Consider the following 23,672-nt stretch of genomic DNA (forward strand, 5'->3'; position numbering starts at 1 on the left):
AAGGCAATCTAAAAGGGAAGAGGAAGTAGGGAAACGAATTCCTAAAATCAAAGGAAGGGATCCAAGTGTGTTGTTGGAAAGAAATGTATTGAAGGTAACCGCAGAGAAAAATTGATACTTGCCGATTGTTATTAGTAATTTATATATTTTATTCCTTTGAAATATGAAAAATATAAAGCAGAGGAAACTCTTACAGTGTGAACAAGTGTGTCTCATTTTACTGAAAGAAAGCCAGTTCTTGTCATTGATTTTGGAGCCTTGATTGGAGTTATTCAGCTCGGAAAAAGGGATCTATTTCAGTATTGTTGCCCTGGATTTGTGTTTCTGTTTGTGTGTTTTCACAGGTAAAATGAAACCCTAAGTTCTTGATTTTCCGATTTTGCTCTTTTCTTTTTTACTTCTTTATTGTTCTGGATTGACTCCAACTGTGAATGAGCGAGCCGCCGGGATTCCTGTATCTTTTATTGATTGATTGGGGCTCTTTCAAGAAGAGAAGATACGAGATTAGGGTTTTCGGAACTGTTTTTTTTTGCTTTTCTTTTGTGGTCAGATCTGAGAAATCGTTTATGAAGACTTTGACTGGTTATTGCAATTCGCTGCGTTTTGGGTTATTGAAGTTTTTGAACATTTGATTTGGTTCTCACTCAAGGCTTGCTTCAGATCTGTCTTTAGTGTTACAGACCCTTGTATTGGGTTGTTTCTGGACGAGTTGTATGTGTTTCTGATTCAGACAAGTTTTAGTTTAACTACTTCTTCAAGCGTGTGATTCATTGACACAATGCTGGGCTTGAGGGACCTTCATGTTGGCTAAATTGTCTTCCAATTCGTTTTGTAGGTTATGGGATTCGTTTTCCCTGTGGTTGATCACATCTACATGATCTGCTCTGTGCTTATAATATTGCTGCTTGTCTTGTTGACTTGAGATGTTAATTGCGTCAGTTTTCCTCATCGATCTTTATACGTCATTGCACTTATTGGGATTGCGAACTTTTCACTTGATTTATTGTGTGATCAAGTTGGCCTCTTAAAAGATGAAATATGTATCGGTTTTCCTAATCAAGATGCAGAGGCTGCTTTTCTAGTTGCTGCTAGGTTGGCCGGTGGTTGCCCCAAATATTGACTGTTGTGTTTGATCTCACGTCGCTTTATTTTCCTGTTTAGTGCAGCTATTAAATGGAAAACTTCTTATTAAGTTTGTTACTTTGGAGTTATTGAATTTATTGACAGTGAATATGAGTATGTTTGAAGTGGTTTCTGCACTATTGGTTGCTTCCAGCAATGATGATGTAGATTTATGGTATCGCCATATCTTGTTTTGTGCTGCAAATAATAATTTGTCTTCTCTTTTTCTTTGTCATGAAGAGCCTTGTTTTAAGAACTTTAGGATTTGATCATGTTTGTTGCCAGTGCTTTAGACTGAGTTGCGCTTAGCCTTCAACTGAGTATTAACATGTTTGCGCCTGAAGGATAGTGACAATCCAGTAATTTCCTCTCTGCTCTTTAAGGAAATCATTGATTGGGTTGATCACCTGTTTACCATATCCAGACTGAAATATTTTTCAGTTGCTGCGGCTGGTGCTGATCTAATTTATAAGCTAGTTGATCTTAATATCTGATACCAAGAAGTCATATCTAATGTTGCAAGTAGCAGAGTTTTAGTGGTGGGTATTGGAGAATCTTTATTATGACTAGTTCATGATATTTTAGGTGTCTCAAATGAAGATGCATTTGCTTGATATTTCTATCATGACTTTACCTATTGTTATATATTGTAAATGTACCACACATCTTGATTTATTATCTCATGATTTGACTTGAAGGTTCATTTGTGTTCTTGCACTGTTTTTCAGCGTCTAGCTTGAAATAAAAAGAAAACAAGCTACAACGGCATCCTGCAGGACCCGTGGTGGAAAGCCGTTGGGTGATGAGAGAGGGTCACCACCTGGTAGCATGCTGGGCACAATTAGTTTGGAAGTTGCCAGCTTTATCAATTCTGATTTGACTTGGAAGGGTTCAAAAGGTAAAAGGAGTTCATTGAGGCGGGCCAAGAGGTCAGTTTCAAGAAGCTTGAAACGTTGTGGGGAGCTTGTCAACCAGTACTCGAAAACTGTGGACATGCCAGTTTCTGAATCTGAGAAGGTTGGATATAAAGTCATTGTAATTTTGTTGTAAGCATGATTCTAATATGTGCAAGATGAAATAATATCACATTAAAACTTGATGCTATCATCTCCTTTTCTATTTTCCAGCTTGGAGTGAGTATTCTTGGTTGTCGCTTCAGTGAGAAGGCAGAACATGTGCCTATTAAGAAAAGAAGATTTGTGTATAGATCACCATCTCCACCACCTAGAGCCATGTCATCACAATCTGAGGAAACCGAGACGAAAAGGCCTTCCAAGTTGGAACCTGGGGTAATTGATTGCTCTGCTTCTGCAAATGACTTGGGTCAGATTGTTGACAATGTGTGTGATGCTGATGAGACAAATATGGAAAGGGTAAAAGGACATGTTGATGAAAATGAAGACTTCTCAGGTATTTCTATACTTGCAGCTGCTGCATGCAGTAAAGGTTTTGGAGGGGAAGATGGTCACACTGAGGATGGTTCTGGAGTTGAAGAATCTTTTGTGCGCGATGTTCCTTTAGAAGGTTTGACAAATAATGAATCATGTTCTTTGTCAAAAGAAGTTTCTAAGGATGATCATAGTTCTGCTGAAAAATCAACTAAAGGAAGTGGTTCTTGCATTTCTGCATTGCCTGCAGAAGAACCTGCTGCCTGCCTGAGAAAAGGTAATTCCTTTGAAAGTGAACTATTGCATAGAAACAATATGGAAGATACTTCTGTTCAGGATCATTTAACTTCGAAGGATGTCTTAATCCATAAAGTTGAGGAAACAGTTCAAAAACAGGGATTCTCTTCAAGAGATGACCGTTTGCACTGGGATTTAAATACGTCAATGGACTCCTGGGAACATCCTTTTGACTATCAAGTTGTGGATTCTAAGATTGATGCTGCGGATGGTGTTGCTGAAGATGCGGATTATGGTAATCATAGTGATAAGATGATAAACTCAGAAGGTCATGGATTGCAAATTGACTCTGGTGATAGTAAAGCTGATGCTGAAAAGGAAATGCCACCTAGTGATGCTACAGAAATGGTTCATACATCGAATCAATCTAACGTAGAGGAATGCAAATCAAAAGTGTGCGCTGAATCTGGCGGTGCTGATTACTTGGAAGAAAATGTTCTTTCTTCTGAGTTTGAAGATGCTGTGAGGGTGGATCAATCTAAGGGAAGTTTAGAATTGCAGAGTCGAGAAAGACTTAGTATTGATGCTGGACCTGGTGACTTTGTTCCAGCTGATGATGTTAAGAGGCTCTCAGCTTCTATTAACAAGGATAAAAATATTGCAGACCACAGTGTTTCCTTTGGCTGTACAGGTAGTAATGAGGGCTTATCTTCACATGGGGTTGGCAATTTGGGTTCATGTGCAGATAACAATCTACCTTCTAAGCCTACTTGTAACGCAAGCAGCTCTGCTGCTGATGCAGGTGCGCTTAATTCCTCTGATTCTCAGGTTGAGAAGCTGGAGGTTGCACCTTTTATAGCTTCGTCTGGTAACTCCATCAATGAGATTGGGGATGTGTTAGATAAAGTTGCTGATGAGACAAAGGAAATTTCTGCTTCGCCTGATGACACAGATGTCCCTATGGATATTGATCCAGTAGAGGCAGGGCAGCCACCGAAGATAGAGTCTCTTGGTGGTGTTCTGGAGACCTTTGCCCGTTCTTCTCCTCTAGGTATTGATACACCTACCTTAGGTGCATCAATTGAAGCTCAACCAACATTGTCTGTGGATTTAAAGGTGCACCATGCCAACGTTTCTGTGCTTGAAAATGCTGAAACTAATACTTTACTGAATAATGATGGTGAGGAACCTGAGAAAAAGTGTATAGAAAAGTATACCGAAATGTTGCAACCTCCGTCTGTTCATAGCTCTCATGATGTCTTATGTAGAAGCAATAATGATGATCTTGTAAATAGTTCTGATAGGATGGCCTTAGAAGAACCTTTAGACAATGGTTATTGTTCTGATGTTTCTCATGATCATGCTCATGTGAAGTCGAGTGAGATCTTAGATTATGATTCACAGTATGAAGATGGAGAGGTCAGGGAATCAATTGTTCATACTTGGGAAGATTATGATGGGGAAGAAATGGAAGCTGAACATGTTGACTATGGATCTGACAATGCTAATACTCTGGGTTGTGAAGCTGAAAAAACTGTGAAGCATACACAAGAAACTGACTTTCAGCCTTGCCTAAGTGGCTCATCAGGATCTGGTAAGGAAAGACCATTGAAAGGGAAAGATGGAAAGGTGGAGGTTGAGCTGGGTGATGAAGCAGGCGCTGACAAGGTTATTGGGGATGGTGTTGTTTCTAAGGTAGATGATACAAACAATCAATGTCTATCAGCTGATTCAGCCGAGAAAACATCCAGGTGGGATCACAAAAATCTTTCAGATGCATTGACTGCAGAGATCGATGGCAGCAGTAGGAAGAACATTACTGATGACTCTATAGATGTCCAAGACACTGACGGTACCAAGGTGAGGGTGTTCAGACCAACAGAGTTCAGGAGGGAATTGCCATCACACATTGAAGGACGAGTATCTCATGATGCATATTTTGAGGATGACAAACCTTACATGCAGGGAAGCAGGTACAGATTATAACTCTAATTTTGCTTCATTCAGTTTATGTTGGTAGACTCTGCGTGCTAATTCCATGTCATCCAATTTTTGCTAAACATTTCTTAAATTCTTGAATGCAGTGATGCTGATAACATTAATCCTAGATCTGAAAGGGATCCTGGATATAGAGAATCACTGGGTAGGGGCAGATATAATCAGCATGTTCATGCAAGAGGTCAGGGAAGTGATCATTGGGTCCATTCTGCAGAGAGTCACAGGGGTCTTAAACGCTATCAATCACCTAATTATCATGGCCCAACATCTTTTCGTCGTCCAGGGCCTGAAAATGGTTCCTTTGGCAGACAAAAGATTGATGCATCGTCACTCAGTGTACATCGGCGTCTTACCAGAAGTGGGTCACCAGTTGACAGGGATGAGGCATTTCGTTTCCGTTTGGGTTTTAGACCATCTAGAGAGCTGAGTCCTGGTCGGCGTGTTACTCTTGGCAGAGGCAGGTCTCTTAGATATGGTCCTCGAGTGGATGGGAGAGGCCTCAGGGGGAGATACCATGGACCTATGCCTGATGATTGCTCTGAACCTTCGTTGAACCATTCCCATCCTTCAGCCAAGAGAGAGAGAAGCTTTTCACCCAATGAAAGGAGAGGTGAAGATCGTGCACGTAAATCCCTATCGAAATCTCCTTCAAGATCTAGAACTCGCTTTCCTGACTCAGGTAATCCAAATTTAAAGCATCGAAGTAAATCACCTAATTTTAGATCCGAGGTAAGAATGCCAAGAGGGAAGTCACCTCATCAGCGGCCTGGTTTTTTGGGAGACCGTGTGGTAGGATTTAGGACAATGCATAGAGGTCATGGTTCCCCACCTCATAACTCCAGATGGATTGGTGATTGGAAAGATGGTGTGGTTCATCTTAGGGAGCAAGGTTTAAATCAGCGTTCTTCTGTTTTAGACAGGAGATCACCAGGAAGATTTGGCCCCCGTGATGACAGGTTTGATGTTGATTCCCCGCGAAACTACAGATATGTGCATCCTGGAAGATTTACTGAAATGGACGGAGTCGGTAGAGGACGAGTAAGGTATGAGGGCAGTGATGATAATAGGGAGAAACATAGTTATAGATTTGGGCCATTTCCCCCTGCAAAGCGATATGGTATGGATGGCGTTGTGAAACCATTCCGTTATAATTTGGATGATGGTTTTGTGAAGGCTCGTAATTCTCGTTATGGGGAAGCTGCTGATTTTCATGGCAGAGGGAATCCTAGGGAATTTAGCAGGGGCATTGAGAGTCGGATTGGGGAAGGGCCGAGAAGATTTAGAGAAGAGAGAGGCCCATTCACATATCAAAGGGATGGAAAATATAATGTCAATCCAAAATCATTTGGGATGCGGGAAAACGATGATGATATAGCTTCAAGGAGAAGACCTTCTTGACTCTGTAACTAGTGCCGATTTTTTTACTCCTTCAAATTGGGCGCAGCGGCAGGTAGAAGAAATATCATATGCTGGACTTGATGAAGTAGTGCTTTCATTTACAGAAGGCAGGCATCTCATCTCAGGACCATCACTTGACGGATTTGAATTTTCTACTGTGATTTCCCTTTTTTGAGTTTTGATGAGATCAAGTGGTTACCCCTTTTTCCCCTTCATTTTACACTATATATAAATTTTTTCTTTATGGCCAATGGGTGATGTAACCTTTTGCTGGCCCTTGAAATATGATCAAATCAATGAAAAGTAAAATTTATTTTTGTACTAGTTTTGCCAAGTGAATTTAATGTTTCTTGTTTTTGGTCATCGAAGGATATGTATGATGGATTATCCAAATTTTAACCCTTGAACTGTTAAACTCAAAAAATTGTCCAGCCGTTATTTCACTGGCCCGGCTCAGTCAACCTGATATGCATACTGAATTACTGATTATGTTAACTGGTGATCAAACAAAACATATCTAGGCTCAGCCTGTCGACAGAACCATTCCCCTTATAATATTTGTGTAAATAAAAACATCATCAAGGATTTATAGCTTTCAACTGTATTTCTAATTTTCTATCACCACCGTACACACAAGAAGGAGAAACAGAATATTTGCCATTGTCATGCTCTGCATTTGTATACGGTATGCCACACCCACTTTTCTACAATATGAATTTATTATGGATTGTTCACTTCCATCATCTAGCATTTATAATATAGCTTCATTGGATTGGACGCCATATTCCGTTGATAGCGTTCTTGATTTTTCAGGTAAAATGATCTACCAGTTAGAATCCTGTCTGTCTGGTGACGAGCTTCTGTCTTGTCTTCTATGGCGATATACATATGTTGGTGAATAATAAACCTTCCCTTAAACTTGGGAGCCGTCTTCATCAAAAGTGAGTGAAGAAAGAATTCACCAATGGGCACTCATAGTTTATTTCTCTGGGTTTTGCATAACTTTGCCTAGAGTAATAAGCCAACAAAAACCCAAGTTATAACTAAACAGGAATTAAATATCTGATTAATTACTTCGAAACTAAAATGGCATTAGTTTGATACCATTCTTGATCCATTATCATTTCATTTGTCAGTCCAAACTCTCTCAGCTCTTCTTCGGTGTGGTGTACTAATAAGCTGTACCTGTGTAATTAGAAGTCACAAATGAAGGTTTTAATTAAAGACAATAAACGATTAGATATAAATGACTGAAGGTGCGAAGGATTAATACCTTCCACCAGAGCCTTGTCCCATAACCATCATTTTTCCATTGCCCAAATTGTTAAGCCCTTCAAATTGCTCAACTGTCCATTTGTACCACCTCATCAGAAACACACGTAATGTGAGACCATGGGAAACAATTACCAAGTTCATATTTTGGCTTCGTTCTCCTGGTGGTTGAAACCTTCCATTATCAATAGCCGCTCTAAGTGTTTCTCTGAATCCTGTTTACATCTTCAATTCTTAGTATTAAAAATCTGAAAGAGAATATTAACCAATAAATGGTTGCATAAATAAGTTTACCTGTGATTCTGTCATAAACATCAGCTGCAGATTCGCCATTAGGAAAGCGGTAAAAGAAACGACCATAAAGCCTACGAATGGTTTTCTCAACTCGCATTTTCTCTCTATCCTGAAAGTTCCCTTTTGATGACACCATTAAGTTGTCAGATTTTGTTCAGTAAAATAATTGGCTAGTTATTGTTTTATTGAAATTCTGCTTTAAATATATGTACCGAAATCCTGCTCTCGAATTCGAGGTTCTTTAATCATGCCAGCAATTCTTGAGCGGTCAAATGCACGACCCAAGTTCTGTAATGTTTCGAGAGTCCTTCTATATGGTGACACATAGAAGTAAACCTTCCAGTCATCGGCTCCGTCTTTCTCAATCAGCTCCCTAATTCTTCTTCCACATTCTTCAGCCTGATCCTTACCTTTGTCTGTGAGTGCAATCTTTGGATCAGGAATTCTAGTATAAGCACTTTCATCAATATTTCCTTCACTCTCTCCATGTCTAACCAGGATTATCCGGCAAGGCCGTGGAGGAGGAATACTAGCCGGAGGCATATGAAGAGTTTTTTCCGGATAACTGACATGCCCATTTTGAGAAAGATTAACAGTTTCAGCTGTACTGTTTTGACAACATTTGATTGAACTAAAACTATATGGTTGTGATTGAAGAAAAGGTTTAGATTGTGCCGGGGAAAATGTGAAAAAAGTGATGGCCATTGTTAAGTAAGCAAAGAAGATAACAAATCAACAAGTGAAAAGGAAAACAGATGTTCAGGTTGTGTCAACTATCATGTGTTTTAATTGTGGCTTTTTATTACTCTTGAAAGCTCCAGGAATACTGCATATGCATACGTTGTATACTTATTAGCCTTATGAAAACATCTTTAACGAAAATTCAATTTGTGAATTAAATGTATTTTTTGTGGTGCAAACTTGGGCGGGGACCCTTTTTATTTTATCTTCATGTGGTGATAATTTGATGACTAGAAGGAAATTTAATGAACCGTATAAAAGAAATTTGGTGGTAGAATGTCCGCAACTTGACTGGCAGCGGAGAACAACACAAGAGGAGGTAAGTAAACCAGCCACGATTGACCCAATGGAACTTAAAATGCTGAGGTTACCACAAACATTTCCATCCAAAAGCTAAGGCTAAAATGAGCAACAATCAGTAAAAGGAAAAAGGCATCAAAACTTGTGTGAAAACGTGTTGTCAAACCATTTGTCTTTTGCAAAACGTGACAGATAATTAGATGCAAGCAGACCATTCAAGTTTTGAGGAAAAATACAATACCTGAAAGAGATAAGAGGGGTTATTTGATCCCCCACCTAGACCCAACTTCCATATTATTCGTTTTGTCCTACTAGACATCGAGGCCATTGAGCAAAGGTACCAGACAAAACACAAAAGTGTTACTTGAACTCGACCCACAATTAAATTGGATTGAAAAATGGGTATGTAAGCATTTGCCTCCTTATTTTAGTTATGGCCCAGATACAAATTGTAAATGACTAAGCCCATCAAAATTTTGTTACAATTAAGAGCTTACACACCCATTCATACTATTCAATGCTACAAGCAATAAGTATGAGAAAAGTTGCTTCTTGTTTAGAAGCATTCTAAATGATATTGATTTTTTCGTTCTACGATTTGAATTGTTCAGATCAATTTATACGTATTTTAACTAATCTTTTAGGACCCTGAAACTATCAACTGGCTATAAACTTCAATAATCACTCCTATTAGCAATCATTGAGTCTCGAACTCAAGAAACCATGTTAGATCCTTATCTTTTACATTTGAGAAGACTCAAACCTGAGAAATCATGTTAAATTATTATTTTATTATTTTATTATTAAAGAGACTCAAATTTATGAGGTTATGTTAAATCTTCTTTTCCTCCATACCATTAGGCCACCCAACGGTGGTTAATGTCTTAATGATATTGAATTTTCCACGCTGTGTTTTGTTGCAGTTCCGCTGTGGGCCTAGTCTCCTAAACGATGTTTATGTGTAATTTATTATGTTATAATAAGTCATGATATTAAAGGGTAGTCAGCCCACCTGAGTTGACGTTCATAATTACTTGTAGGACATCCGGAAACCTAATATTAATTATTTGATTAGTGATTGAGGTCACCCATATGAGTCATTCTTAGATAATAAGTAATAAAAACTTATGAGCAAGCTGTTCCTTGCACCAGAGGTTACTGCTATTGCTGCAGTTGTTGATTCAAAGAATAGACCCGTAATTTGTATTTTTTTGGTTCTTGTTGTATATATATATACACACAAACAACAATTGCCTTGTTCAAAGGGAAGTGCTTGGAAATTGCATACTTGAAGATTTTTACCCTTACAGCTAATGGGTAGTGATAAAAAATTTGGCCTTAAGCAAAATCCTGAGTCTTGGCCACGTTTTCGTTTTGCAAATCATCCGCAAACATGCCAAGAGAAAGCACTAAATTCCAATTAGCTGTAAGTAACTGAGTGTCAACCACACAATTCTGTGAGTAGATATAATCTCTTTATTGCCACAGAAAGTTCTTCAAGATTACCAAAAAGCTTGGTCATTGACAAAGAGATGTGGAAAATTAATGCATTGGAAGAACTAATATATTGACTAGCATTTTTATTACTGCATAAGGAAATGCCTAGGTTTATATATGAGCTAAGAATAAAAAATTCAGAATATCAGGAGATATCACATTATCAGGTAGAAACCTGAATTGGGATATATTAACTGTAGCCTGCTTACGAATTATGATGGTAAGCACTCATCACTATAGCTTGATTTTTAAAGTGTTTTTATGTAGACCCAAGCTATCCAATTACAGGTCTATTATCTATTCCACTTGTGACAATATTAATCAGACTCCAAGGAATTAGGATAAGATGTCTATTTTTTTATTTTATTTTATATATTTGTTTATGTTTGAAATTCAACTTATTTTAACTAAACGCAATTAACTACCTAGATTTACCTAATCCGTAGGACTTTTATATATAGCTTAAGATCATATGATGAAACTTCTCATGTNTATGATGGTAAGCACTCATCACTATAGCTTGATTTTTAAAGTGTTTTTATGTAGACCCAAGCTATCCAATTACAGGTCTATTATATATTCCACTTGTGACAATATTAATCAGTGGATATCAGACTCCAAGGAATTTGGATAAGATGTCTATTATTTTATTTTATTTATTTTATATATTTGTTTATGTTTGAAATTCAACTTATTTTAACTAAACGCAATTAACTACCTAGATTTACCTAATCCTTAGGACTTTTATATATAGCTTAAGATCATATGATGAAACGTCTCATGTTTCACCTGCTGTGAACATGTCTTGATGCATCTCTTTCAACCCCTTAAAGCTAAACCATAAAGAAACCCAACTAGGGTTAATTAGAAAGAGAAAGAAGAAGAAGAAGAAGAAGATACTACAAGCTACAAAACAAAGAAGCTCTTTACAAAATTACTGTAAGCAAGTGAAAAAGTATCTCTGTGTAAGCCCTTATCAATGGTGTGAAAGGTATAACATGAGAACTGACGGAAGTTTGTTTTACATTCTACCAATACATGAATCTTCTCTCCTTTAAAATTTCTTATTATTATATATTTATAGGACCGATTAATAGAAGCGTCACCAAGTAGAAAATTAATCAGGATAAAAAGACTGATACTTGCATAAACACAAAACAGAAGCTTTCATTAGATTTGTCTCTTATACAAGATTATTTATTTAGTTATCCAATCATAACGCAGGCGAGGTCTCAAAGAAACTTCTTGTGATTCACAACACATAATTTTATAACATTAAAACATACGTGCAAGCTTAATTAACTTGCAGAATATTATCAACAGGTGTGTACACTGCAGTAGACTAGAGAAAATATAGAAAGAAACCCAGTATTAGGAAACAAAGTTACATATTGACGTCAGATTCCGCAAAGGACAACGTGCAAATAATATATAAATTAAATAAATTATATCTTAATGGTGTTTGTCGTATACATTGACTTTAGTCCTGTCGATAACTTATCTTTTTCGTGTGAGCGAAGGAGGATGATCGGCATATAGTAAAATGGGGGTTCCATATCTCGATTTATATATATATAGAATTCATCACCTAAATCTTCCTGTTTGGATCATATGCTTTAGTTATGTTCTTTGCGGATCGATTTTTTCATTAAAAATATATATAAATATCGAAGGAAATTAAAAATTTAACGGGACTAATTAATCATGGGAAACCAATGAGTAATTCCTTTCTTGGGATGAGTTATATATAAATATGCCCTAATTCTATGATCGGTCAGCCTGATTAGTAACTTTTTAATTAATAAATTAGAGAATTCATTAATTATATGTTGACGTTTAACTCGATGTATGACTTGTAAAACTTGACTCAGTCACTGTGGTGGGTGAGATTCATGGTGCATATATATTTCCAAACTGAGTCTACTTAAGATGGCCCTCCCAACTCCGACAGGACATTTTTCTTTTTGATGATTTTGAATAATTATTTGACCAATAAATTAAAAAGTATTCATATATAAACTCAATTACTCTGTTGAAACTTTAGTTTATTTTCATTTTTCAATGTAGTTGTATCATCTTTAACTAATTTGGCATGTAAATTTCTGANATGGGAAACCAATGAGTAATTCCTTTCTTGAGATGAGTTATATATAAATATGCCCTAATTCTATGATCGATCAGCCTGATTAGTAACTTGCTAATTAATAAATTAGAGAATTCATTAATTATATGTCGACGTTTAACTCGATGTATGACTTGTAAAACTTGACGCAGTCACTGTGGTTGGTGAGGTCCATGGTGCATATATATTTCCAAACTGAGTCTACCTAAGATGGCCCTCCCAACTCCGACAGGACATTTTTCTTTTTGATGATTTTGAATAATTATTTGACCAATAAATTAAAAAGCATTCATATATAAACTCAATTACTCTGTTGAAACTCTAGTTTATTTTCATTTTTCAATGTAGTTGTATCATCTTTAACTAATTTGGCATGTAAATTTCTGAGCAAGAACCAGTCAAACTTGGAAATATTGAAGCTTAAATAATTGGAATATTACTTGATAACTACTATGAAACCTTTTGGAGTTTGATTCTCAGTAATATAATAATAAAAGTATTATATTCTTGAAATTTAAACATGTAAAGTCTACGAAGAGGCATAGAAAAGAGGGGAAAATTAATTAAGAAATAAACACAGGACCTTAAATTCCATAAGAATTTTTAACTGGAACGTCACTATAAAAGATGCAAGAAATTATAAGCAGTGAGTTATACATTAAATTTGGTAATTAAAAAAAAGCCAATTATAAATCATAATATATGTAGATTATGTAAAGTAATAGTCCTTAAGTTAATTGCATATTTGAAAAGGAAAAGCATGACAAGACCGGAATTGGTATGGGCGTAGCTGTGGTTGAATCACTCATTTTTGTTTTTTCTGGGTGAGCTTATTGTCATACAAGTCAAGTCGCACACATTGACTTTTCTGTTCGAGTTGAACCCTCATTTGATGATATATTGAGCAGTGTTTATATGAACCATACCAATTTTCCACTTTCAAACTGGTCCACAATCAAAAAACCATCTTATCAACTAAACTTCGTATAAGTCTACTCGGATACCAACAACACAACAACATCAGTTAGCTATCAGATTCAGAATACCTTAACATAGCCAATCTTCATGTAAATTAGGAGTCAAGCGGCTTAAAAAACTCAACAATGTCATGGCACTTCAAATTATTTTAGGGCTTCATTTTTGTGTACCTCATTTTGAGAGAAAGATGGAAGTACAGTCCTAGCATTTAAGACGTACGTATACTACAATAAAATCATTATATTTATCATTGAAATGGTAATTGACTATATTGATGATAATTCATGCTAGAATATGTAATTACTTTTTCATAATTATTGCTAAGATTATTATGAATTAAGGATGGAAAGAAAAGATGGTTACTGATGAGAATGTGAAGAGCCAGATAGATTAGGACCATGCGATTTGTGAGATTGGCTCTAAGTGAGGAAGGAGCCCCACCTGTCGAGGACAGATTGTTGCTAGGGTTTTAATGCCCGCATGAAGAAGTGGCCTCTTTGCTTCTGAGGATTAAAATCTTCCAACATGCGCACTACTACTATTCTTCTATAACATTCAAATTTTTCCATCATCGCTTAGCCACCACTTTGATCTTTCTCAAGGTTCTTTTCCATCTTTCTGTTTCTTGATTAGTTGCTGGCCCTACTTTTTTTAACTTGTACCCCTTTCTCTCTTTCAAGTGACTAGAATGTGTGTCCCCGCAAAATTGCTCTCAGCTCAATTCTATGAATGAATTCACAAGACCGAGTCCACACATGAACCAAAAAGACTGAAATAGGTATTTTACTGTTTAATTTTTTGTTTGATCCTTAGACTTTTGATATCTATATATATATCAAGATAATTAATGTTATATATGAGTACGAGGCATTATTTTGAAAGGCACTGTGTCATCCATACAATTGACTTGTGAACAAACAAAGGTAGCAAGGAATTATTAGACTGGTTTTCGAAAATGATAGTATGAACTGATGCCGGGTTTTCCTAATACTGTTACAATACAAAATACAAAAGTACTGACTCAGATGATCAAATCTCTTAAAACAAAAGGACATATATTCCACCCACCCTAAACATTTCTAACTTTCTCTTCTTAATATTTAATTATAAATATTATTTTTTTAATCAGAAGGATTAAAAGCCTGCTGCCAAAACCTTTCAAACCTAACAACGGGATTCGACAAAATAAACCCTACATATTCTTCTGCATTATCAACACTTTGACCTCACTATATTCAATTTTTCTTCCTAGAAAAACATATTAAAATGACGAACCAATCACGTGATCATGTGACCAAATCAGCAGTTCCTTAATTACCAAATTTAATAACAGGATTATGAATATGATCACTGTCATGTGAATATAAATAATTATATCATCTCATTGGTGTCAACGCTGGACTACTTAAATTAGTCTCATATATGCCAATATAAAAAGTAAAACTAGGGTTAAAAGAGATGATATTATAAGGAATACTGTAAATTATATTAAATGTCCTTTTCATTTTTTTTTCTTTTTATCCAATTCAATCTCCAAGTAATGTATATATAGTAAGATAAATATGAAGCATAAGTTGTTGAATAAAAATGCCAAAGAAAATTAGATAAAAGCTCACATGGTAGCATATGATCGTTTAGATAATAAAAGGAAAACAAGTTTAGAATCACTACTGAAGATGGTAATAAGCTTTACCCAAATTACATAACAGAAAAACAGTTCTGGGTTTTTAGGATATCAAAATCTCTTCTTTCACTTTCAATTACATATTTTTAAAGAAGAAGAACCTGAGTTCCTTTTTGTCTCTTAACTGCCCTCAACTTGTTGGGTATACGTGATACTTTTGCTACTTAACAAATTGATCAAGACCGTTGGTTTGATGGATGACTTGTTAGATATATAGGGTTACAACCATCAACCAGATCTTGACAGTCCATTCAAGCACAAAAATGGGTGAAGATTTTGATGTGTTCATATTTTAACGGCAATGAAAACAAAAAGCCTTATATTTAACTCACTTTGGACTATATAATTCATACCCAATTGCCCCACCATCACAAAATTTTCCATGTGGGTGGTCTTTTTGTTGTATAATATTGTACCACACTAATGCCAAGTTGCTATCTGTCCCACAAATTTTGGATTAAAGAAGAAAACCAAATACTATTATTCTCACTCATCAAACCATCAAATTTTCATACTTCAACCTCACAGACTCACCACTTGTACCAGATGAACAAAACCCTAATTTTTTGCTAGGGTTTCCAAAGGAAGAACGTTTTCATTAAATTGGGTTTATGCTTTACGGTGATGTCTGGAGGAAACTTACACGAAAATAACATATTTGATTCTACATATAAATGTACGTAAGAGCAATATGTATGTGAAGGAATAGAGAGGTCCTCCCTCTGTAATTTAGTGAAGTTATTAGAAGACAGAAGGGGATTTGTCGTGGACGGTTGTAGTACTTTATCACTGCAAAAATATATATTAGATATAGTACATTAAAGAATATGGCAGAGGTCCCAATAGCTTACTTTACTGATGTCCTCTACTGATTCAGGACCTGCCTTGTGGTTGTGGGCTACTTATTTATCATGCATCATATATATATATATATATATATGTTCAATAACAAAACTCTATGACAAATTAAATGAAACGACCTTTCCTTTAAAACCCCCTTTGTTAATCCCCTATTAATTATACATATTTTGATATAATCATCTTCTTCTTTCTGTTCATCACTTTCAAACTTTGGGATTTGTGTATTAAAAAAAGAAGAAGAACTGTGGGTTGATTTCTCTTGATTCCAGGTTTTCAGAAAAGCTGCATAAAAATAAGATAGGTATACAGTGCATTCATTGATTCCCTCATACTATAGATAGATAGTTAGATGGGTAAGTAGATTGGTCCTGTAAAAATTATTGAAAGGTTTTGAAGCATGGTATGGACCACACTATCAATTAATACAAAGAAACCTAAACCCACAAACAACACTGCCCCAGCAATAGTTCCAAGTTTCAAATCATACCCAGAATTGTACACTGATTCCATTCTTATTCAGACCTCTGCAGGTGATCTTTTTTACACACTCACCCCCGTCTTTTCTGGGTGTCTCTTTCTGCTTCTTCACCTAAAAAGCTGTACTCCTATTATACCTTTCATTTTCCATTTTCAAATTTTTATAAGGCGTGAGTGGGTAAAAGTAAAACGCACCCGTTTATTGAGGCCGTATAAAATCTGATGAAAGTTACGTGAGGGTGAGGGCGATGGAGTTTCCAGTGAAAGTGGGAGTTTGCGTATAAGATGCGGTAGGGTGTGTAGCAATGTTTCAAAAACCGGATCGGGTCTTGACCCATTCAAGGGTCCGGTTTCCAGTTTGACCGGTTGGATCAGTCATAACCGTATTCTATAAAATTATCTTTTAGTCCCTAAATGTTTGAAATTCATAAAAAACAACCCTAAATAATTACGCATGACTCCCTTAACGTTTGAAATCTATCCAAAACACCCATGTCACTCGAAGAGACTGGTGAGTGGTGGCAGCAGCGACGATCGACGACCAATCGAAGTTTGGAATCATGGGGCTTTTGATGTATAGGTGCTAGTGAATCTTATGGTGGTGCAAGGAGTTCTACCGGCGCCGGAATTTTTCGGAATCAAGAAGGAAGGTCGACAGTTGCGTGAACAATGGTGGACAACGATAGACGACCAATCGAAGTTTGGAATGATGGGGCTTTTGATGTAGAGGTTCAGGCGAATTTCAGGGAGTTATAATGGCATCGAAATTTGCCGAAATCAAGAAATAAGGTCGACATTTGCGTGAATGATTTGTGGACGGCGAGCGACAAAAGGCTGGATGGCGGCCACTGAAAATGGATGGGTTTTGTCTTAGAGATGTTGTCAAGTCTTATGGTAGTCTTATCTCCCTCGAACGATACCGGAATCCAACGGGATTGAGTCACGATTGGACCGTGATTCGATACTATTCCAACAGCCCAATCATGTCTTATCCGGTTTGATTAAAAATACTGGTTTTTAGAAGACACTGGATTGGAGATGACGCTGGCTCCTGATCGAACCGGTCTGATTGAATGATCCGGTCCAATTTTCAGAACACTAGTGCGTAGTGTAGTGTTCTTATGAATACAGAAAAAGTACAAGGTCTGAGAAGGCACAAAAAATATCGGTGATGTCAGCAATGGAGTAAGTGTAAAACTAGAATAGGAGAAAAATTGGCAAGCGGCGTAGAAAGCTCGTTATAGGACCACCTGCTTTTAGCGGACAAAAATTTAAAGCTGTATGGGATTTCCCCATTTCTCACTCTCATCTTTCTTTCGTCTACGTCACTCTCTCCAGAACCATTCTTATTCCTGAGATTAATTTTTAATTAAATTCTTAATCATAAATATTCCCAAATTAATTGTTCATAATTTGCATGAGGAAATTAAATATAATAATGAAGATAAAGAGGGTGGAAGGAAGGTGTGTGTAACCATCACTGGGTGATCCAACGATCAATTAAGACTTTTGGATGTATTACTCAAGAGATCTTTAGTTCGATTCATCTCGGCTACTAATAGAGATGGCAACTGGAGGCTTACCCAGTTATTAACTTCAGGGTTTTAGGGAATTAATTGAGGTACGTGCAAGCTGATCTGAACACCCTCCGACCACTAGAGGCTTACCCAATTGTTAACTTTAAGACTCAAAGAATTAATTGAGGTACGTACAAACTGATCGAATACTTTAATTAAAAAAAAAAACTTACCTAATTGTTAACTTCAAAACCCAGAAGAATTCAGTTGAGATGGATGACAAACTGGTAGAACACCTAATTTTTTTTTTACATAAAACAAAGGTTTGCGTGGAGGGAGCATATTTGGAGTGAGTGGTCCAGACTTGTATAGAGGGTAAGAGGAGGATGGGTGGAGTACTTTAATACACCAATTAATAAGAATTTGATGGGAAAGTTTGGACCACCTCATCTCTTCTCATGCACAGTCCCTTGTTTCGGGAACAATTTTTTTGCATCTAATTCTTCTTCTTCTCTCTCTCTCTCTCTCTCTTTGCCTTCCAATTTTTTCACAATTCACAACCCAAGATTAATCCTCCACAAATTGAAAGGCCAACCCCACAATACATCACTCCTCAAAGTAGAGAGCCTCTCTGAAACCCATCTGAAAAAGCCTGCTTCCAACTCCTACTCAGGAATGAATTATTGGGATTCGTGTCTCCAACTCTATACATTTAACCTTAATTTTAATTTAATGTTATAGGTTATATATGGTACGGGGATCTTTTTACGAACCCCAATTAATTAATTAAACGGGAACACCTCATGTGGCGGCTTGTAGTTTGTGAACCAGGCAAACGACGATCATTGTCTACTGTTGTTTGGGCTTCTGATTTTAATTATTCAATCTGTATATCTATATACTTTCTGAAGCAGGGGATAGTTTTTTTCTTAATTCTTTTACTTTTTTTTTAAAATTATATTATTAATTAGTTAATTGTGGTGGTCATTTTTATATTGTTGGGTACGAAATAATTGAGGGGGGGGTGACCTTTTATCTTCTTAATTGGAAGTCTATTTTGGTTTTATTAATATCTGAACGCATTGACCCACTTCAGTTTTTAGGCTTTAAGAGAGAGAAAAAGAAAAGAAAACCGAGGTTTTTATCAAATGATGATCACGGCTAGCTATGAAGTCATAATAGTTTATATCTGCATACTCTGATCTTCTCTTTTTCTCAAGATATATTATATATCTCAGCTTTATTCTTACTAGGTTTCTCTCATGGCTCAGCATGTTGTTGACTTATTATTGACAGAAGAGGTCTGGTGAGAAACAAGAGATCACCTCTAAATTCTTCTTCTTCTTCTTCTTCTTATTCTTCAACACCACTAAGCAAATTAACTTCTACTTCTGTTCAATCCTTAACAACATACTTCATTCTTGTTCTATATCTGGTAAGCCTTTTCTTCTTCTTTTATGTCTTGTTGTATGTTTGCATTTTAACGAGCCAACAAGGAAAAAGGTTTTTTTTTTTTTTTTNTCAACACCACTAAGCAAATTAATTTCTACTTCTGTTCAATCCTTAACAACATACTTCATTCTTGTTCTATATCTGGTAAGCCTTTTCTTCTTCTTTTATGTCTTGTTGTATGTTTGCATTTTAACGAGCCAACAAGGAAAAAGGTTTTTTTTTTTTTTTTTCTTCTCTCTTTGATTGAAAGAAAGGATTTTGTTTACGATCTTGTTTTGTGATTTCAACTTTTGTTTAATGGTGGGTTTTTGGGAGTGAATCTTGATGGAACTCTGGTTGCAGAATCAGCATCAACTTTTGGAATATTTGAAGATAGAGGCAAGCTATAGCCACGTATAAACAGCAAGAAGGAGAGATAATTGGGTATACATGGCTAGAGAAATCTGTGAAGATAAATCAAGGAACATCATTTCATCAGCAGCTGGCTTTTGTTACTCAGATGTTTCATCGAGTAACCCAACAATTCATCAAACCCATCTGGTGAACCAGATCCAAGACTTTGAATCGAATCCAGAGATCTTCAACTTGACCACGGGCATGGATATGATAGGGTTTTCAAAGAATCTACAGCAGCAACACAGTGACAGTAACTCTGCTATGTGGAAAGGTTTCTTTAGCAAACATGGAAACAACGCTGGTCCTTCTTCTTCAAAGATGATCAATGAGTCAACAACTGACTTTTATCGTCATCATCATGAGTTCAACAAACCAGTGTTCACTACTGGAATATCAGAAACAAGTAATGAGAATCTTATAGTTGGAACTCATGAGCATGGTACTTGGCAAGAGAATAGGTTACTTGTTGATGATTCTTCTTTGAGGTGTGTTTTTCCTTGTGAACCAAATGAAAGACCAAGTCAAGGTCTTTCACTCTCCCTCTCTTCAAGTAATCCTTCAAGTATCGGTTTACAGTCTTTTGAACTGAGGCCAGCGAATCATAACAACCATGACCAGCAAGATGAATTGAGGTTTATGGGGTCAAGCTCTAGAGATGGGTTCTTTGGAAAGTCTGCCAGCATTCAAAACCAACAACAAATGATGCAAGATGGGTTTTTGGGTAAAGCTGCAGATATTCATCATCAAGGGCAGTTCCAGCTGAGGAATTCAAAGTACTTAGCTCCCGTTCAGGACCTTTTGAATGAGTTCTGTAGCCTTGGGACTAAGCAAACTGATGGTCCAAAACAAAAGACCCATAAGACCAAACAATGGGATGATGAAAATGCAAGTAGTTCTTCGAGAAGGCAATCTCTTTGCTCCCTGGAATTCATGGAATTGCAGAAAAGAAAGACAAAGCTGCTTTCAATGCTGGAGGAGGTATATATTTATATATAATATGTTTCGATTTCATTGTTATTCCATAAAGGTGCTTTCTTTTTCCAATATCTTTCCCATCAGAAGAGAAAAATAAAAAGAAAGAGCTTTTTTTCTTTTTTTATTCCGATTTAATGAGAACAGTGAAATTTTCTTCTTGATTGGGTGGGTTCTCCGAACATGTTTCTTGAACAAATTTAGCGACTTGGGACCTCCCCATAAATGCCCAGATTGTGATCCTTCTTGCTTTTTACTTCTTTTCTAACCCTTCTATTCCTTTTCTTTTCATGGCATCTGATTTTTCATCTTATATTGTGGCAAAAAATTATAATTTGTCATGTGTGGTTAGGTTGACAGAAGATACAAGCACTACTGTGATCAAATGAAAGCTGTGGTATCTTCCTTCGAAGCAGTGGCTGGTAATAGAGCTGCAACAGTCTATTCAGCTTTGGCTTCTAAGGCCATGTCAAAGCATTTTCGATGTTTAAGAGATGGGATTGTGGGTCAAATTCAAGCTACAAAGAAGGCCATGGGAGAGAAAGATCCAGTTGCACCAGGCACAAGTAGAGGTGAAACACCAAGATTAAGGATCCTTGATCAAACTTTGAGGCAACAAAAGGCTTTTCAACAGATGAGTATGATAGAGAGTCATCCATGGAGACCCCAAAGAGGCCTACCAGAAAGATCCGTATCAGTTCTTCGGGCTTGGTTGTTCGAGCATTTTCTCCACCCGTAAATTTCCCCTTCTTTTGCTCTCCTCTTTCTTTTCCAATATTCAAGTATAGTCTCTATATGAGTAAACTACAAAGTAGACTTAGTGAAAGAATCAATGCTTTCTCCAAAGAAATGAAAAGTAAATATCAGTTTTCATTGTTTTGGTACATGTAAGTTTTCATAGTCTCAAACATTTTTCTTGTAAAAACAACGTAATCTTTTGTTCGTTTCTTTATACCACTATGCAGATTCCATGTTTCAAATTTGTCATATTACTTCTTTTCAATCATTCGAAATATCACTTGACCCTTTCCCTGTTATTTTTCTGTGTATTTAGTTCTGTTACATCGGACCCATCTCTCTCACACACACACTCAACTTGTAAAAAGAAATATTTGTAATACCAAACTCTCAATATTAACAATGTTTCCATGAAAATTCCTTTGCAGATACCCAAGTGATGTTGATAAACATATCTTAGCCCGCCAAACTGGTCTATCAAGAAGCCAGGCACGTCCACATCTCTCTATGGCTTATTTTAATCCTACATGAATTAATTTATATTATCAATGGCCCGTATTTTATTGGGATCCATAGTTTTAATATAATAGTATTCAATTATCATACCGTGTCAACATATTATATTTCTTATACTTTTTTTGTTTCTTCCATATGTTTCAATAGGTGTCCAATTGGTTCATCAACGCAAGAGTGAGGCTGTGGAAGCCTATGGTGGAAGAAATGTACTTGGAAGAAACAAAGGAAGGAGACAACAACATGGCCTCTCCTGATGGGGTTACTGATTTTGATGACAATGGTGGCCGGCCTAATCAGAATCCTAAAACTGATCAGAAACCAACACCGGACCAACTTGTCCGAATTGACTCAGAATGTCTATCTTCCATCATCAATAACCCTGATAAGAATGATCCTAAAACCCCTAAAACCCTTCAGCAAAACCAACACTTGCAGCATCAGCAACAAAACTTTGGGGCATTCGGTGCTATGGAATTGGATTTTTCAACATATAATCAACATGCGGTAGGTGGGGTTTCTTATGCAAATGATCATAATAATGCTAATCAGAATTTCAATGGTGGTGGCGTGTCCTTGACATTAGGGTTACAACAGCATGGAGGGAGTGGAGTGAGCTTAGCATTCTCACCTGCATCACAAAGCTCACTTTTTTACGCCAGAGACCACATTGAAGATTGCCAACCAGTTCAATATTCACTTTTAGATGGTGAAGGACAGAATTTGCCTTATAGGAATCTGATGGGAGCTCAGTTGCTTCATGACTTGGCTGGTTAGAAGCAAAGTTCGTCTTCATATTTATGAAGCGATCATTGAGGAATTCTTAATTCTTATGAAAAATTATGGTGGCACAGTTAAGTCAGTAGTTTAGGTATAGATCGATAATACTTCATACGATAATATATATATAAAAGCTACAGTTGGGTTGAATATATATATGCTGTGGAAGATAGTTTCATGGCTAGCTCTGGTAGTTTTTCATCTTCTATATATTTTTAATTGGTACAAACATGTCTATTTACTGTTAGGTTAAATTTCAATGGCAATGGAAATTGATTGATGCAACATTATATAGATGGATATTTCTTTCTTCTTTTGGGTGGAATCTATTTTTCAAAGATCTAACCTATTATATCGCTCTGTCTATCTATCTGTCTATCTATAGATAGGCCTGAACTTTCCATCCATCTTTTCTCTCTCTTTCTTTCTTTCTGCTCTTGCTGCCCAAGCTCTAAGTGATTGAATCGTTTGTGGATGATATTATTTGGATTGAATGAATAAGTTCCAAACACTTTTCTTGGGCTCATCTGGGTGGTTTATTTTATCTATGAAGACAAATTAAATTTAGTAGCACAAATTGGTTGGGTCCTTAGTTTACAAGATTAAGACAATTCCCCCACAAAAATCACAGAATATCGTGATCATTTCATTGTTGTGGTCCCTATTTCATGTTGATGAAGATGATATTTCATTGCCCCCGAGAGTTGCTTTGCTTTATGATTTTTCAACTTTGGCATGGTTTATGCTACTGCTTTTTGTTGATGAAAAGCTACCTTTATTAACTGCCTTTCTTTTTTAAATAGTGTGGAAGTCATTATACGTTTAATTTTAATTTCTATAAACATTATTTTTATTATAAATTATTTTTTAAATTTAATTTTAATTTTAAATCTTTTCTGGACCATCTCTTTGCATGCTCAAGATTTCAACTTTAG

At 36.4% G+C, this 23,672-nt stretch overlaps 3 protein-coding genes across 5 annotated transcripts; 2 read left to right on the forward strand and 1 right to left on the reverse strand.

The window, feature by feature from the left end:
* Window positions 1-6,467, forward strand: LOC116110381. 2 transcript variants are annotated; one of them, XM_031396696.1, is made up of 4 exons: window positions 1-1,661; window positions 1,851-2,139; window positions 2,250-4,720; window positions 4,832-6,467. In XM_031396696.1, exons 2-4 carry the CDS (start codon window positions 1,951-1,953, stop codon window positions 6,141-6,143), a joined length of 3,972 nt encoding a protein of 1,323 aa, XP_031252556.1. In that variant the 5' UTR covers window positions 1-1,661; window positions 1,851-1,950; the 3' UTR covers window positions 6,144-6,467. The 2 variants fall into 2 exon arrangements, with proteins under 2 accessions (XP_031252556.1, XP_031252498.1); XM_031396638.1 differs by having other exon boundaries at window positions 1-344.
* Window positions 6,468-6,813: 346 nt separating this feature from the next.
* Window positions 6,814-8,534, reverse strand: LOC116112070 (phosphoglycerate mutase-like protein AT74H). Its single transcript, XM_031398293.1, has 5 exons — window positions 7,922-8,534; window positions 7,710-7,829; window positions 7,417-7,630; window positions 7,248-7,328; window positions 6,814-7,151 (listed from the first exon to the last, which is right to left on the reverse strand). Exons 1-5 carry the CDS (start codon window positions 8,412-8,414, stop codon window positions 7,079-7,081), a joined length of 981 nt encoding a protein of 326 aa, XP_031254153.1. The 5' UTR covers window positions 8,415-8,534; the 3' UTR covers window positions 6,814-7,078.
* A 10,687-nt stretch (window positions 8,535-19,221) lies between these two features.
* LOC116111178 (homeobox protein BEL1 homolog) lies at window positions 19,222-23,050 on the forward strand. 2 transcript variants are annotated; one of them, XM_031397471.1, is made up of 5 exons: window positions 19,222-19,321; window positions 19,681-20,712; window positions 21,059-21,441; window positions 21,873-21,933; window positions 22,108-23,050. In XM_031397471.1, exons 2-5 carry the CDS (start codon window positions 19,768-19,770, stop codon window positions 22,732-22,734), a joined length of 2,016 nt encoding a protein of 671 aa, XP_031253331.1. In that variant the 5' UTR covers window positions 19,222-19,321; window positions 19,681-19,767; the 3' UTR covers window positions 22,735-23,050. The 2 variants fall into 2 exon arrangements, with proteins under 2 accessions (XP_031253331.1, XP_031253264.1); XM_031397404.1 differs by lacking the exon at window positions 19,222-19,321 and adding an exon at window positions 19,401-19,482.
* The last annotated feature ends 622 nt before the right edge of the window (window positions 23,051-23,672 follow it).

Source organism: Pistacia vera, unplaced genomic scaffold, assembly GCF_008641045.1.
Source record: "Pistacia vera cultivar Batoury unplaced genomic scaffold, PisVer_v2 Contig101, whole genome shotgun sequence".
In the NCBI taxonomy this organism is placed as follows: Eukaryota; Viridiplantae; Streptophyta; class Magnoliopsida; order Sapindales; family Anacardiaceae; genus Pistacia; species Pistacia vera.

Bases quoted from the DNA above. Each gene is read 5' to 3' on its own strand.
- LOC116110381 (XM_031396696.1), top strand. From the start codon at position 1,951: ATGCTGGGCACAATTAGTTTGGAAGTTGCCAGCTTTATCAATTCTGAT. The intron at 2,140-2,249 runs GTTGGATATAAA...TCTATTTTCCAG, and splicing joins CAGTTTCTGAATCTGAGAAG to CTTGGAGTGAGTATTCTTGG. The intron at 4,721-4,831 runs GTACAGATTATA...TCTTGAATGCAG, and splicing joins CCTTACATGCAGGGAAGCAG to TGATGCTGATAACATTAATC.
- LOC116112070 (XM_031398293.1), bottom strand. From the start codon at position 8,414: ATGGCCATCACTTTTTTCACATTTTCCCCGGCACAATCTAAACCTTTT. The intron at 7,830-7,921 runs GTACATATATTT...TGTCATCAAAAG, and splicing joins AATTCGAGAGCAGGATTTCG to GGAACTTTCAGGATAGAGAG. The intron at 7,152-7,247 runs GTATCAAACTAA...TTATTACTCTAG, and splicing joins ATGATAATGGATCAAGAATG to GCAAAGTTATGCAAAACCCA.
- LOC116111178 (XM_031397471.1), top strand. From the start codon at position 19,768: ATGGCTAGAGAAATCTGTGAAGATAAATCAAGGAACATCATTTCATCA. The intron at 21,442-21,872 runs GTAAATTTCCCC...ATTCCTTTGCAG, and splicing joins TTCGAGCATTTTCTCCACCC to ATACCCAAGTGATGTTGATA. The intron at 21,934-22,107 runs GCACGTCCACAT...ATGTTTCAATAG, and splicing joins CTGGTCTATCAAGAAGCCAG to GTGTCCAATTGGTTCATCAA.